This window comes from Ahaetulla prasina, chromosome 2 (genome assembly GCF_028640845.1).
Source record: "Ahaetulla prasina isolate Xishuangbanna chromosome 2, ASM2864084v1, whole genome shotgun sequence".
In the NCBI taxonomy this organism is placed as follows: domain Eukaryota; kingdom Metazoa; phylum Chordata; class Lepidosauria; order Squamata; family Colubridae; genus Ahaetulla; species Ahaetulla prasina.
Window position 1 is genome coordinate 143,317,450 of NC_080540.1, and position 15,058 is coordinate 143,332,507.

General features: G+C 37.0%; 1 protein-coding gene across 8 annotated transcripts in view; it reads left to right on the forward strand.

Annotated features, from left to right (window-relative positions):
* LOC131193151 (cholesterol transporter ABCA5-like) overlaps positions 1-15,058 on the forward strand; it is an 81,485-nt gene that overhangs the window by 29,936 nt on the left and 36,491 nt on the right. For all 8 annotated transcript variants that reach the window (XM_058173053.1, XM_058173056.1, XM_058173052.1 and 5 more), the window contains 10 exons: positions 2,058-2,226; positions 5,483-5,541; positions 5,838-5,948; positions 9,099-9,274; positions 9,872-9,991; positions 11,860-11,998; positions 12,124-12,214; positions 13,446-13,585; positions 13,886-14,005; positions 14,687-14,888. In XM_058173053.1, the coding sequence (XP_058029036.1) occupies positions 2,058-2,226; positions 5,483-5,541; positions 5,838-5,948; positions 9,099-9,274; positions 9,872-9,991; positions 11,860-11,998; positions 12,124-12,214; positions 13,446-13,585; positions 13,886-14,005; positions 14,687-14,888 (1,327 nt within the window). The remainder of the gene's footprint in view (positions 1-2,057; positions 2,227-5,482; positions 5,542-5,837; positions 5,949-9,098; positions 9,275-9,871; positions 9,992-11,859; positions 11,999-12,123; positions 12,215-13,445; positions 13,586-13,885; positions 14,006-14,686; positions 14,889-15,058) is intronic.

Consider the following 15,058-nt stretch of genomic DNA (forward strand, 5'->3'; position numbering starts at 1 on the left):
ATTTGTTGAAAGTTAAATTTATGACTGTTTGTGGTGTTATTTCATATGTATTACAATATAACATTCAGTTTATTATATATTATATATATTTATTCAGTTTATTATATACTATATAATTCTTTGTATGATACCTACATATATTGTTGTGACAAAATAAATAAATAAATAAATAAACAGTTTTTTTTTTTAAATTGACACGTAATAAGCCTGAACTAACTGCTTTAGCCATTATAATTATAACATAACCCTTATTTCAGAGAAACTCAGCAAAAACGTATGAATAACTCTTAAGAGAGTTTATTAGATATTTGAACTGTTTCTTTATACCTTTTCTCTTGAAAAGTTGGAAGTTGTTTGATTTAATCAAAAAATAGCAATTTACATTCAGATGTCTGTTTTTAGTTTTAGGTTGTCAGCAAATCAGAATTTGCCATTCTGTTTAAAGTGCATATAATTATATTCCAGTCCAAAACCACTTCTAGTTTAACAGAGAACATTTCTCTGTATGTTGAGGTAGAGAAAATACTTAACCATGGAGTTAAAGTTATAAGTAAAACTTTTACTTGCACATTGCATTTGCAACTTTCTAATGTATCAAAGGCATCAGAAAGTATAAATACTTGGAATGCATGAGAATAAATTCTGCCAGTTGATGAATTTTATTGTGCATAGTTTATTTCATGTATACCCATGTTACATTAAAAAAAAAGTTCACCACAGATGGGTTCATTCTGAATGTTAATGTTGTGACCCAGGCCCAAGTAGGTAGCAGTAATGCAGTCAGTCCAAAAACAAACAGACTTTATTAGAACAACTGAGAATTAACTCATTCTCAGCATAGTCCAAACTAAATCAAAGCAAATTCTTCATAACACAATTCTTCAGTCTTATCACCAATCTTGGTCTAATTAGGCAAACCACCAAAGGCTTTTCTTGACAAAAGTTCAAAAGCAGAAGATGCCAACAAGAAATAAATGCAGCAAGACAAGGAGCAAGGCTATCAATATTGCTTTCTGGCAAAGAGCCCAAATGCCATTGCTGGTCTTTTAAGCCTTATGGGAGGGGCCAATCATGTCTTGGCTCTGCTCCCGAGTCATCCTCTTTGCTTTAGCTGCTCTTGCCTTCTGGCAGCTCTTCTCATGCGTGCACTAGTAATAGGCTCCTCCTGTTCCTCTGCCTCACTACTGTCGGCCTCTGGAGGCTCCGCAGTCTGCACATCACTCCCAGATGGCCCTGGCCCCATCTCTGCCTCTGACGCAGAGCCCTCATCTGGGCCTTCCCCAGCCTCCAGGACTGGCCCATGTTCTTCCTCAGCTTCATTGCTTTTCTGACTCCGTTGCCAGCTCCGCAGGCTGCTGGCGGACCACAACAGTTAAGCCATTTCTTAAATAGTATGTTGTTGAATATCTCATAAAGAAAACTCAAATAATCTGCATTTTGGCATAGTGAATTATATGAACCCAGTGATATACTTCTTGATCTATTTGAGCAATAGAGTGTTGATTTATTTTATACTGAACATTTAGGACCATGTTCTTTTTCTGAAATTTGATACAGGTAGTCCTCGCTTACAACAGTTTGTTTAGTGACCAAAGTTACAACAGTACTGAAAAAAATGACTTATGACCGTTTTTCACCCTTACAGCCATTGCAGCATCCCCCTGGTAATGTAATCAAAATTCAGACACTTGGCAACTGACTCGTATTTATGACAGTTGCAGTGCCTTGCAGACCTTCCGTGACCTTCTGACAAGTAAAGACCAATAGGGAAGCCAGATTGACTTAACCATGTGACTAACTTAACAATTGCAGTGATACACTCAACAGTGGTGCTGAGAAGGGTCATAAAATGAGGCATAACTCACTTAACAATTGTCTCACTAAGCAGCAGAAATTTTGGGCTCAGTTATGGTTATAAGTTGAGGACTACCTATAATTAATGAAAATAATTAAATCGTAGACCAGCATAAGTGAACATATATCTTTTAAATGTTTATAATATATTATAACTAGCAGCATTTAATATTTGTAGATGTTATTTTTCTTTTATTGTTCAGGAGAATATGGATTGCGTAGACATTTTTTTTTCTTTCTCAAGCCCTCATTTTGGTCAAAGAGAACAAAAAATTACAAAGAATTGTATGAAAGCAATATTAACGGGAACTTAGATTTCAATGAGATCATTGAAGCCGTATCATCAGAGTTTCAAGGAAAAGAAGCTATCAGGTATGATTGGCTATTCTGTGGTTTCCTTTCAACTGCTAAAGCCAGGTGTTAATATTTCTTTACCTAATTTGAAATTTCTTACCTAAGTTTGATTACTCAGAAGTTTGCATGATCAGCAACTCTGGACTAAGATTGAGTTTGAGGATTTGAGTGCATGCAATGTAAATATTATGTAATGAATTTCATATGTGAATTCCATGAAGGGAAGAGGTTTTTTTTAAAGACTGTATAAAGAATTCACTTTGCAAAAGAAAAACCTACTTCCAAACTTTTTGCTTAGAGCATTTAAGCACCATGTCAATATTTGACCCAGCTGTTTTAAGGCTGTTTTTATGTCATGTGAATCATTTTGCTTTGGCAACAACAATAAAGAAAGCATTCAGGTAATCCTCACTTAATGATGGTAACCGGGGCTGGATCATCTCAAAGTGATCCAGTGAAAAATGTAATGTAACATGACCACATTGCTAAGCAACGGCCATTCTTAAGTGACCCCATAGTGTCATTAACCATGATATCACGTCACCATTTGCGACCTTTTGCCAGCTTCCCCATTGACTTTGCCTATTGGAAGCTGGCAGTGAAGACTGCAAATGGTGATCACATGACTGTAGGACACTGCAAAATTGTAATTGCAAGCAGAATGCTGAGCAAGCATGGGATTGCAATCATATGACCACAGGGATGCTGTGACTTTCATAAAGACAAGGACCAGTCATAAGTAGTACTCATTCAGTACCATTATAAATTTGAACAGTCACTGCTTGACTGTGTATGCACAAAGACCCTTGAAGTGACCACACAAAGCTTGAAGGAATGTGGTTTTTCAATGTTGTGAGCATTCTGTTTAGAGCAGTGGTCCCCAAACTTGGCAGCTTTAAGACTTGTAGACTTCAACTTCCAGAATTCTCCAGCCAGCTATGCTGTTTGAAGCTGCTTCAAAGAAGTTTGAAGACCTGGTTTAGAGCATCAATCCAGATACTCTGAGAAATCTTTTTTTTTTTTAATTGTTGGCAAAGAGAAGGTTCACTTTAGAAAAAAAAATAGTCATTTCTCTACTAAATCACAAAATTGGGTTAGATAGATAATGAATTATAGCAAGGATATAGCAGGGCCTCTGTGGCTCAGACTGGTAAGACAGTCTGTTATTAACAGCAGCTGCTTGCAATTACTGCAGGTTCAAGCCCCACCAGGACCAAGGTTGACTCAGCCTTCCATCCTTTATAAGGTAGGTAAAATGAGGACCCAGATTGTTGGGGGCAATAAGTTGACTTTGTATATAAATATACAAATGGATGAAGACTATTGCTTGACATAATGTAAGCCGCCCTGAGTCTTCGGAGAAGGGCGGGATATAAATGCAAAAAAAACAACAACACTGAAACTATCAGTGTTTATAAAATATAATTTTAATTAATGGTCAGTAAGCATAAATTAATCTGGTCATCCCATTATGTGTAAAAATCAACCATGCTGTCTACATGTAGGAATTGCATTACATATGTGAGTTGTATATAGCAAGCATGTAATTGATCATAAAAGTAAAACGTCAAACATTACTGGATTACTGCAATGCTCTCTACATGGGGCTCCCCTTGAGGGGCATCCGGAGGCTTCAGTTAGTCCAGAACGCGGCTGCGCGGGTGATAGAGGGAGCCCCTCGTGGCTCCCGCGTGACACCTATCCTGCGCAGACTGCACTGGCTACCTGTGGCCTTCCGGGTGCGCTTCAAGGTTTTGGTGAACGTCTTCAAAGCGCTCCATGGCATAGGGCCGGGCTATTTACGGGACCGCCTACTGCTACCGAATACCTCCCACCGACCCGTGCGCTCTCACAGAGAGGGACTCCTCAGGGTGCCGTCGGCGCGACAGTGTCGTCTGGCGACGCCCAGGGGAAGGGCCTTCTCTGTGGGGGCTCCCGCCCTCTGGAACGAACTCCCCCTGGGACTCCGTCAACTTCCGGACCTCCGAACCTTTCGTCGCGAGCTTAAAACGCATTTATTCATCTGCGCAGGACTGGGTTAGTTTTTTAAATTTATGGGTTTTAATTGGGGGTTTTAAATGGGGTTTTAAATTGTATCTAAATTTTTAGGCCGTTATTGAATCAGTTTTTTATATAGTTTTTAATTTGTATTCTATGTATTGTGTTTTTTATTGGCTGTGAACCGCCCTGAGTCCTTCGGGAGAAGGGCGGTATACAAATATAATAAATAAATAAATAAAATAAAATAAACATAGTCAGATGGTAATTTTTGCCGAGAGGCTGAGGCAAATAAAGTAGCTACAACAGCCTGAATGTTCAACATGTAGAAACTTTCTAAAGAGCAAATTATGGTGGTTTGTATTCAATATAATGAAAGTTGTTTTACTAGGTGCTTAGGAAATCTTTGTGCGTGAATTAGTATTAAAACAAATTGACCCATATCCTTTCAAACACACATGTAGAACTGTTCTGCCAACTTTTTTCCTTTAGTATTTCAAACATGGATTTATTTGTTTATTTAGAGTATGGCATGTCATACAGAGACTAGCAATATATATTAATATTTGACCTAGATTAGTAAAACACAGTAAAATATAAATGTTAAAAATTTCTATGTTCAAATACCAAAGTCTCTAGGCTGTGTAACCATTGAAGTGCAGCATCCTTTATGTTAAAAATCAGATACTGGACTGGTATATGCCCTCAGCCAATCACGATGTGATCTACAGTTTGGCGTGAGATCCAGCAGTCATAATTAGAGGGGGATACTATTCCCCCATTTATACAGAGTCCCAGCAGACATCATCATCCTTTTCAGTATTATCCATTGCTGACCTTTTGTGTAGTCATTTATCTATCTACCGATATCTGGGCATTCAGTGACCCATTTGGCTTTCCATTGGGAATCAATGTTAAAGTCGTTGAGCAGATGTTCTGTAAGTGATATATAGTGTCTTTAGAATTAAGAAATGTGCCCTTTCACCTTTAATAGCAGTATTATACTGAATTCAACTATTTCTTATGTTGACAAGAAAATTAAAATCCAAGGGAAAAATAGGATACTGAATTTAGACATGTTCCTTACTTAAGAGCTCTCAGAAACTTAGAAACTTTCAACTATGCTTCGTGAGTCTTCAGTTACCATTAATTTAGATTTCAGTAATATTCATGCTAACATGATGATTCTTTCACATTGCTTGCTTTTATCTTGCTGAAATATGATCAGAGTTTAGCTTTCATTAAAAAAAAATTGAATTACCATGTTTTCTTTCAGAATCAACTCTGTCCAGAAATCTTTTGTTAAAAAGGGTGAAACTGTGGAGGCTTTAAAAAGTAAGAATTTTGGTATTTTCAACTATTTATTGCAATAAAAATTCTTGAAGTTTAAGTGGGGTTTTCTTGTCTTCTGATAACTAGAAACTTGCATGTTGGCAAGTTCCTGTTCAGTGGCACATTAAATAATCTGAGTTTATTATGTTGATATTATGTTAAACAGAAATTGTTTTTCAAAGGTGAATGCAGTTTTATATTATGTGTCTTAATGTTTAATAGTAATGTAATGATTATTAGTGTGGTATAATATAATTGACTTCTCCTCTTTTAGCATAATCATATCATTATTTTATTAGATTTATCTTTTGATATATATGAGGGCCAGATTACAGCATTACTTGGACATAGTGGAACTGGCAAAACGACATTAATGAACATTCTTTGTGGATTGTGCCCACCTTCTGATGGTAAGTATGATCAAAACAATTTTGACTTGCCATATTTAATGGCAAGTAAAGAAAAAATGCAGTAGTTTAAGTTTTATATATATATATAATTACATTTTGTTTTGATCTGTTCCATTTTCTGTGGTCCTTCCAATGATTAATGCATAAAATCTATTCCAGTGGATCAAGACTTCAACCCAGGGGTGAAATGCTCCCGGTTTGGACCGGATCGCCCGATCCGGTAGCAATGGCAAAAATCCCTGCCACCCCCTCATTCCCAGCTGAGCCGTGCGATCATCAGAGGGTTTTTTTTAACTTTTAAAAGCATTTTTTCTTTGGCCGAAAAGATGCTTTTAAAAGTTTAAAAAAAAGCCTCTGATGATCACGCGGCTCAGCTGGGATCATCAGAGGCTTTTAAAAGCACTTTTTTACAACCTCTTTGGCTGAAGAAAAAATGCTTTTAAAAGGCTCCTCTGGCGATCCCAGCTGAGTTGCCTGATCATCAGAGGCTTTTAAAAACATTTTTTACAACCCCTTTGGCCAAAGGGGTTGTAGAAAAAATGCTTTTAAAAGTAAAAAAAAAAAATTGGCCACCCCCACCCAGTCACATTACCCCACCACCACCAAGCCACGCCCACAGAACCGGTAGTAGCAAATTTTACATTTCACCCCTGCTTCAACCCCAGAATTTAGGAGAAAGGATTGCAAATTTTTCCATAGCAATATCCTACCCGTGCAATGCAGAATACATGTACGTAGCTTGACATTTCTGTTATGAATAAGTTATTTCTGCTCCCTTTTAATTATACATTGAGTTCCATTTCAACTAACTGGAACTTATAATTGCAGGATGTTGGAATCATATATTGAGAGTGTAATCTTGATGTTCACTAGCTTATCCCTTTGTCCTGTTTGATTTCCTAAATATATGTTTCTTTTTCTACCCATGCACTAATGACAAATAAAAACAAAGTACAAATAAATCTCAATTTGTAAAGAGAGGGGATTTGTAAAAAGAAATTGCTGTGTACATGATGCCAAAACCTACTGTATCACCCTCAACTTCATCACTCCATCTTCCATCATTCCAGTGGTACTCTATTCTCAACAATTCTGGGTAGCTCACAACAATCAAAGAATAAAGTATTATAAAAACAATAAAGCATACGAGATTAAAATATGGCAAACTTATGAAACCAAATGGAATGAAGCAAGGCGTCTCCCTCTCACTCACCAATCGCTAGGTTTTCACGGCTGTTTTAAACAACAACAGAATGGGGGCTATTTGTCTCTCAGGAGGAACCAGGGGTGAAATCTAAAAATTTTCCCTACGGTTCTGTGGGCGTGGCTTAATTGGTGGGCGTGGCTTGGTGGTCAGATGACTGGGTGGGCATGGCCAATAACAATAAATAATAAAAATAATAAACAAAGTATAAAAAAACAATAAGAGGTACCAAAAACCAACTTTCATACTTTACACACACACAACACAACGCAACACAACTGACTCACACAATGTAAAAGCAGCTGCACTTCATACTTCACACAGTCACAAAAAGCTCAAAAACCAACTTTCACACTTTACACACACACAACACAACTGACACACACACACAAATGCCACATACTGCTTTCTGAGATTTTGTGTGTTTGTGTAGTTAGAGTGAAACACTACAGAAACACACCAAATCTCAGAAAGCTGCACAAATATTTTATTTTATTATTTTATTTTATTTTATTGTGGACTTCAATTCCCAGAGTTCCTCAGCCAGCAAAGCCAGCCAGCATTAATTGATCACTGAGGAAATAGATTAGCTAAGCAATTGATTCTGTCTAGGCTGAAAGTGAAACTGCTTTCAGGCTGGGAAAAAAGCCATGCGTTCATCAGTAATCAGATAAGTGCCTTAGAATCTCTACTCTTACTTGTAGAAAACATGGCTTGGGACCTGGGTACTTACGGGACCGCCTTCTGTTACCTTATGCCTCCCACCGACCCGTACGCTCCCACAGAGAGGGCCTTCTCAGGGTGCCGTCCGCCAGACAATGTCGGCTGGCGGCCCCCAGAGGAAGATCCTTCTCTGTGGGGGCCCCCACTCTTTGGAACGAACTCCCCCCTGGTTTACGTCAAATTTCTGACCTTCGGACTTTTCGCCGCGAACTGAAAACATATTTGTTTGTTCGTGCGGGGCTTTCTTAAATTGTTGAATTTTAAATTTTAAATTTTCTCTCTAGTTTTAATTGGGGTTTTTAGATTCATAATTCTTAATTATTTCGGCCATACTGTATAATAAGTTTTTTAATTGTATTTTAACTGTATATTGTTATTTTTTATCCTGGCTGTACACCGCCCTGAGTCCTTCGGGAGAAGGGCGGTTTATAAATCCAATAAATAATAATAATAATAATAAAAGTAAGGTTCTGCTGATGAGGAACTCAGGTGAGATCGCCAGAGGAGACTTTAATTTTTAAAAAAAAAAAGTTTAAAGGCTCTGCCGATCTCAGCTGAGGGGCGGGATCCTCAAAGGCTTTTTTTTACTTTTAAAGGCATGTTTCAGCTGGAGAAAAACTGGCTTTTAAAAGTAAAAAACAAACAAACCTCTGCTGATGGTGCGGCTCAGCAGAGACGGGGATGGGGCGGGGCCAGGGATTTTTGCTTCCGGTCCTCCGAACCAGCAGCTGCCATCGCTACCGGATTACGCGAGCCGGTCTGAACTGGGAGCATTTCACCCCTAGGAGGAACCTCAGTGCAAAGGGCTACTATAGAGAAAGCACACGTCTGCGATACTGATAGATGATATTGTTTAATTAAAGGAATCCAGAATGTACAAACTTTGCAGGATCAAATCTACCAGGCAAGACATCCCTCAAGTAGCCAGGCCCCATGCCACATAAGACTTAATATTTTGATTGGCTCCCTTTCTACAATCTATCGAAATACACATGTAGAAAATAGTGCACTTTTTCATTTTATTTTTTTCTAGTTTTAAGGCCCCCAAACTTGGGGAAAATTCAGGAAGGGAGAAATTTTTTTGATTTCCTGTTGAAGAAATCTCTAATTTTGATGGCTGTTTTATGGTCACAGTCCAGTAAAAGTCCATTATGTTTTATGATGTATACATGAATTTATGTATTTTAGTAGCAATCATTTTCTTCTGTGTTTGTGTTTATCAGGATTTGCATCGATCTATGGATATAGAGTTTCTGAAATAGATGAAATGCTAGATGCCAGAAAGATAACTGGAGTATGTCAACAAATAGATGTATATTTTGATGTATTAACTGTGGAAGAAAATTTGTCAATAGTTGCTGCAATTAAGGGAATACCTCCCAATTATGTGATACAAGAGGTGAGTAGAATACAATGTATTTATTTTTAATTGTCAAAATGGTGTCATATATGTCCTTCAATAAAACAAAGATAATTTTACATGAATATGTAATAATAGTATTGACTGCATCTTTTACATCCAGATTCCATACTATATTTTGAGAACTCTTCTAAAATGGAAAAGCTTACAGAAGTTAGGATAAAAATATTAAAAATAAAAGAATGATATGAGATAGGTATAGGCATCAGTAATTGTTGGTTTTCTTGCTACTAGTTCTTTTGCACTTTCAAATACCAGTTCGACCTATTTTAAAAGAGATATGATTAGCTGAAGCAAAATATTTTTTAAAAAACCACTTTAATGATTGGATGGATGGATGGATGGATGGATACTGTATTGGTTTTGGAAACCTCACTTTAACTCTTCCAGAGTAGGATTGTTTTTGAAATTGCAGGGAATAAATAACATGGAGTTTTGAGTTATTGTCATAACCTATTATATCATGGTAAGTTACAAAACTTTTAGATTCCTTGAGCTTTAGTGACAATAGCCTGATTAATTATGGGATTACTTGCTTAATTATCTCTAAATATTTTTCATGCTTGATTTTGAAAGGTCCAAAAGATTTTATTGGATTTGGATATGCAGCCCATTAAAGATAACCAAGCAAAAAAACTAAGTGGTGGACAGAAAAGAAAGCTGTCAATCGGAATTGCAATTCTTGGTGATCCAAAGGTAAATAGCAAAATAACTGAAATACTGGTAGTAATACTCTTATCAGTTGCAAACCACATACAAACTGAACTATAATTGTGTTGTACAAATTAGGAGAGTTGGGAATAATAAAATACTGCTTGCCCAAGCAGGTCTTCAACAGCAGCAGTCCCCTCAACAAAAGCTTAAGCAAATAATACCTTTCCCCACACAGGAATATGCTATCTCCTCTCAACTGGCCCTACTTAATCTTAAAAGAGTATTTTAAGAACATTTTAAATATACAACCTTACAAGAACTTGGTTAAGATTTCACATGGCTTTCTAACTGCCTAAACATTTTCATTGAAGAATACTAAAAGGAATTACAGAATATAAGGGTATTTATTCAGATGTGTACATCCATATCCACAGAGAAATAACACCAAATTTTATTTTGGGCTCTTATATGTTGCTTTGTTGCTTGTATCCTTACGATTTATATTGATATTGACTGTTTCCTGATTGCTTATTTGTACCCTATGACTATCATTAAGTGTTGTACCTTGATGAAGGTATCTTTTCTTTCTTTTACACTGAGAGCATATGCACCAAGATAAATTCCTTGTGTGTCCGATCACACTTGGCCAATAAAAAATTTTTTATTCTATGTCTAAAATACTTATGGCACTTATCTGAACAACACTGCTTTAAAATAGATTCAAAATAACGTTACTATAAATTAAAGCATATAACTAATTTAGTAATATATGGTGTCAGTAAAGAAAAATCAAGAAACTTTAATTCAGAATTACAGCCGGTCAATAGAAATAAGTACTGTATTCAAGCAAAAACAACTCATGATTATAGTGCACACACCAGTGAACTGAGGTTCCGGAAAAGGATTTTTTCAGCATATAGAAGCAGACAAAGTTCCACTTTTCTTTGACCTGCACATGAATGTGAGCACATACACATGTGTGCGCAAACGCGCGCATGCACGTGTGCAAACACGCAGATTTTCTGCTCAAAGCTATAAATCCAAACAAATAGGCATTCTTTTATTATTTTTACGTCATGATTGGCTTATTAGTGAGATAAAACATATTCACTTTTGGAAGGTAATGTACTGCGAGGCAGCATCTTCTTTTTGATCAAATCTCTTCTCTGCAATGAATGCAACAATTAAGTGTTTTTATTTGCTGAATAACGTTTGCTGAAGCATATGTTAAGGCCAGCTTCCCATAGTGCTTATCTGTGTTTGTCTATTACCTACCCTGCAAAGATTGCTCTTTGCCAAATTTGCTGGGAAAGTGGACAGGACAGGGCAAATAAAGATCAAGCCCATGTATTTGCACTGTATTATCAAGCTTAATCTTCAGTGTTTTTGAAATACAACAAAATAAGGGATTTTGGAACTGACTGGTTAGTAGGATACATTGCATTCACCCACCTGCCAGCCTGCTGCAAATCACACAGGACTTGCAATTTCCTGCCAACTTCTTCCCTATTGACATCACTTGTTGGAAATTGGCAGGAAGTTTTAAGTCACTGTCAGATGAGGTCATCAGTTCAGAACCTGTCATCCTCAATTAACAATGGAAACTTGCTATCCCTAAATGATGCAATATCGTGACATTGAGCTTTACGTCTGCATCGCTGAGTGGTGGAAATTTCGGTCCCAGTTGCCATTGCTAAGCAAGGATTAACTGTAATTCAGCTTCCTTCCCCTTTAGTACTCGGCAAACTGTTGTTGTTTTTCAGTTACTCCACCCATCATGGGGCTTTATGGGACTTCTCTCCACCTTCCCACACACATATATTTTTCCTATAGTTTTGGTGCCATACAGCATTTGTATTTGTAAAACGAATATTTAGTTTTATTTATTGTTTTCCCTGGCTGTTGTTTAGGTGTTACTCTTGGATGAGCCAACTGCTGGTATGGATCCATGCTCCCGACATACTGTTTGGAACCTCTTGAAAAACAGAAAAGCCAACCACGTGACAGTGTTCAGTACCCATTTCATGGATGAAGCAGACATTCTTGCAGGCATGTTCAATTAGATGCCTGTTAGGTTAGATATATATTATCCATAATATAAATAAGATAGTTTTGGTTGCTACCGTATAAGATTTATCTATTTATGATAAAGATCCCTTCTGGCCTACTTCTAGATCGGAAAGCTGTAATTTCTCAAGGAATGCTGAAATGTCTTGGATCTTCCCTTTTCCTTAAGACAAAATGGGGAATTGGCTATCGTTTGAGGTACAACCACTTTCTGTTCTGTTCTAATGTCTGTCACAATCCTGCTTCAATATTTCCGCTCTTTAAACACATTGAAATAACTTTGAAATTGAAATTATTTCATTCTTGGGTAATCGTAATACGAATTGGATTGCATGATTAACATTGTTACCATGCTTGGCTTGAAGCTGTCATTGAAAATTACTTGAGAACTTCAGCTAGTATGGAATATAGCTGTTCAAATTTTTGTTAAGACTAGACTGCTCATCTGTAATGTCTATCCTACTGTCAGTTGCTAGTTCAGTTTTAAATCTCAATTCAGAGTACTTAACATTGATCTTTAAACAATTTGAATCCAGTTATTATTTGAAGGCCTGCTTATGTTTGCATTAATGTACCAGGGAAACAGCAAGTAAGTCTTATTTACTTGCTCCTCCATTATTGCTTAAACCTCTTAGTAGTCCTCAAATTACAGCCATAACTGAGCTTAACATTTCCATTGCTATATGAGATAGTTGTTAAGTGAGTTCTCCCCCCACTTTACAACCTTTCTGGCCACAGTTGTTCAGTAAATCACTGCAGCTGTTAAGTTAATTACGTGGCTGTTAAATGAATCTGACTTCCCCATTGACTTTGCTTGTCGAAGGTCCCAAAAGGTGATCACATAATTCTGGGACACTGCATCTGTCATAAACATGAACCAGTTGCCAAGTGTTCAAATTTTGATTACATTGCCATGTGGATGTTACAATGTTTGTAGGAGTGAAAACCGGTCATAAGTCACTTCTTTCAGTGCCATTGTAGCTTCAAATGGTCATTAAATGAATGGTTGTAAGTTGAGGACTACCTATATATTCCTGACTTTGGTCTGGTATCATTTAAAGGAGTTTTAAACTATACTTGACCTCTGGTCTGTAGTTTAAAATTGTTGAACTTTTGTGTTGGGTTGTTCAGTACAGTGGTGGGTTGCTACCGGTTTGCATCGGATCGGGCGAACCAGTAGCTACAGGTTTTGAAACCCGCCCCTGATTCAGTAGTCATTTTTTTAAAGTGTTTAGATTTTGCTGAAATTTATTGAATTTTATAGTGTAAGTACCCTTAGGATAGTAACAAATAACATTTATGAATACCCTTCATGAACTGGATTATGAAAATACAGATATAGGCAGCAGTAAGGAGTAATTCTTCTTATTCCTATAGTGAATGTCATGCATCCCTTTGCAAAACAATGATGTCTATATATGTTTCTTAGTATGCACATAGATAGGTATTGTAACACAGAAGCTACAGCATCTGTCATCAGACAACACATCCCCGGATCAAGTTTGCTAAAACAGAACGAAGAACAACTGATATATGCATTACCATTTAAGGATATGGACAAATTTTCAGGTATAACTTTTTTTTCTATTAAATTGCAGAGAAGAGCAGAAGACTATGTTTCTAATTGCACTTGAGCTCAAAGGCTATAATATTAATATACATAGAGTTAGCTGGTGGTTACTTTAACAGAGAACAGCTAACCCCCAGATACATTTATTACCTAAGCATTATTGTTTTCTTGCTTCTGGAATAAAGTTTTGGGGAAATTAGAATACCGTTATTGAGCAACTATAAAAAGGGCATTGCAGAAAAATATGATTGCATTTACAAATTCATTACTAAGACCTCCACGGCTAATTTTTCTTGTAGCGCTGTTTGCTGATCTAGATACCCATGCTCATTTGGGTGTTATTTCTTACGGTGTTTCCATGACAACCTTGGAGGATGTTTTCCTCAAGCTGGAAGCTGAAGCGGAGATTGACCAAGCAGGTAAGGGGGGGGGGGAACTGCCAGCTTCCTCTAGTGTGTTTTAAATACAATATCATAAATGTTGTCTCATTAGTAATTGTTTCATTATTCAATTATATTTCAGCTTATAGAATAGTAGAATTTCCCATTTTTTAAAATTGTGTTGGGCAATGACATTTTTGGGACGGAAGCTTCACTGGTTCCTTCAAATTGTACAGGTAGCCCTCAATGTATGATCACAACTGTGCCCAAATTTTCTGCTGTTAAGCAAGATAGCTGTTGAGTTTTGCCCCGTTTTACAACCATTCTTGCCACAGATGTTAAGTGAATGAATCACAGAATTTATTAAGTTAATAGCACGTTTGTTAAATGAATCTGGCTTCCCCATTGATTTTGCTTATCAGAAAGTTGTAAATGGTGATCACATGGCCCCAGGAACTGGAACCATCATAAATGCCACTTGCCAAGTGTCTGAATTTTGATCACATGACCATGGGGACGCTGCAACGGTTATAAGTGTGGAAAAACAATCATAAACCACTTTTTTCAGTGCTATTGTAACTTCAAATGCTCACTAAATGAATGGTTGTAAGTTGAGGACTACCTATATATATTCACACACACACACACACACACACACACACCCCAATCGACTTGGAAGTAAATTTAAAGCTGGACAAGCTATTCTTTTCTCTTTCTTAGATTTTAGTGTATTCAACTCAGAAAAAGTAGAAGAAGAAATGGATACAAAATCTACTGATGAATTAGAGCAGAGCCTACTAATGCTCTCTGGAGTAAAATCTTGTGTGGTGAACAGGAGATCTCTCTGGAAAAAACAAGTCACAACTATGGCAAAGGTTCATTTCCTCAACTTAAAACGGGAAATTAAGTCAATGGCAGTGGTGTAAGTATCTCAACTTTGAATTAATCTGATTTAAAAGCAGATATTGCTGTTATAACGGAAGCAATTAAAAGCATGAATTATGTATGGTCGCTTTCAACTAGCCTGGGCTATTTTCAAAATGAGTGGGTAATAGGGAAGGCCGTTTATGAAGCATAGCAGCATCATTCCAG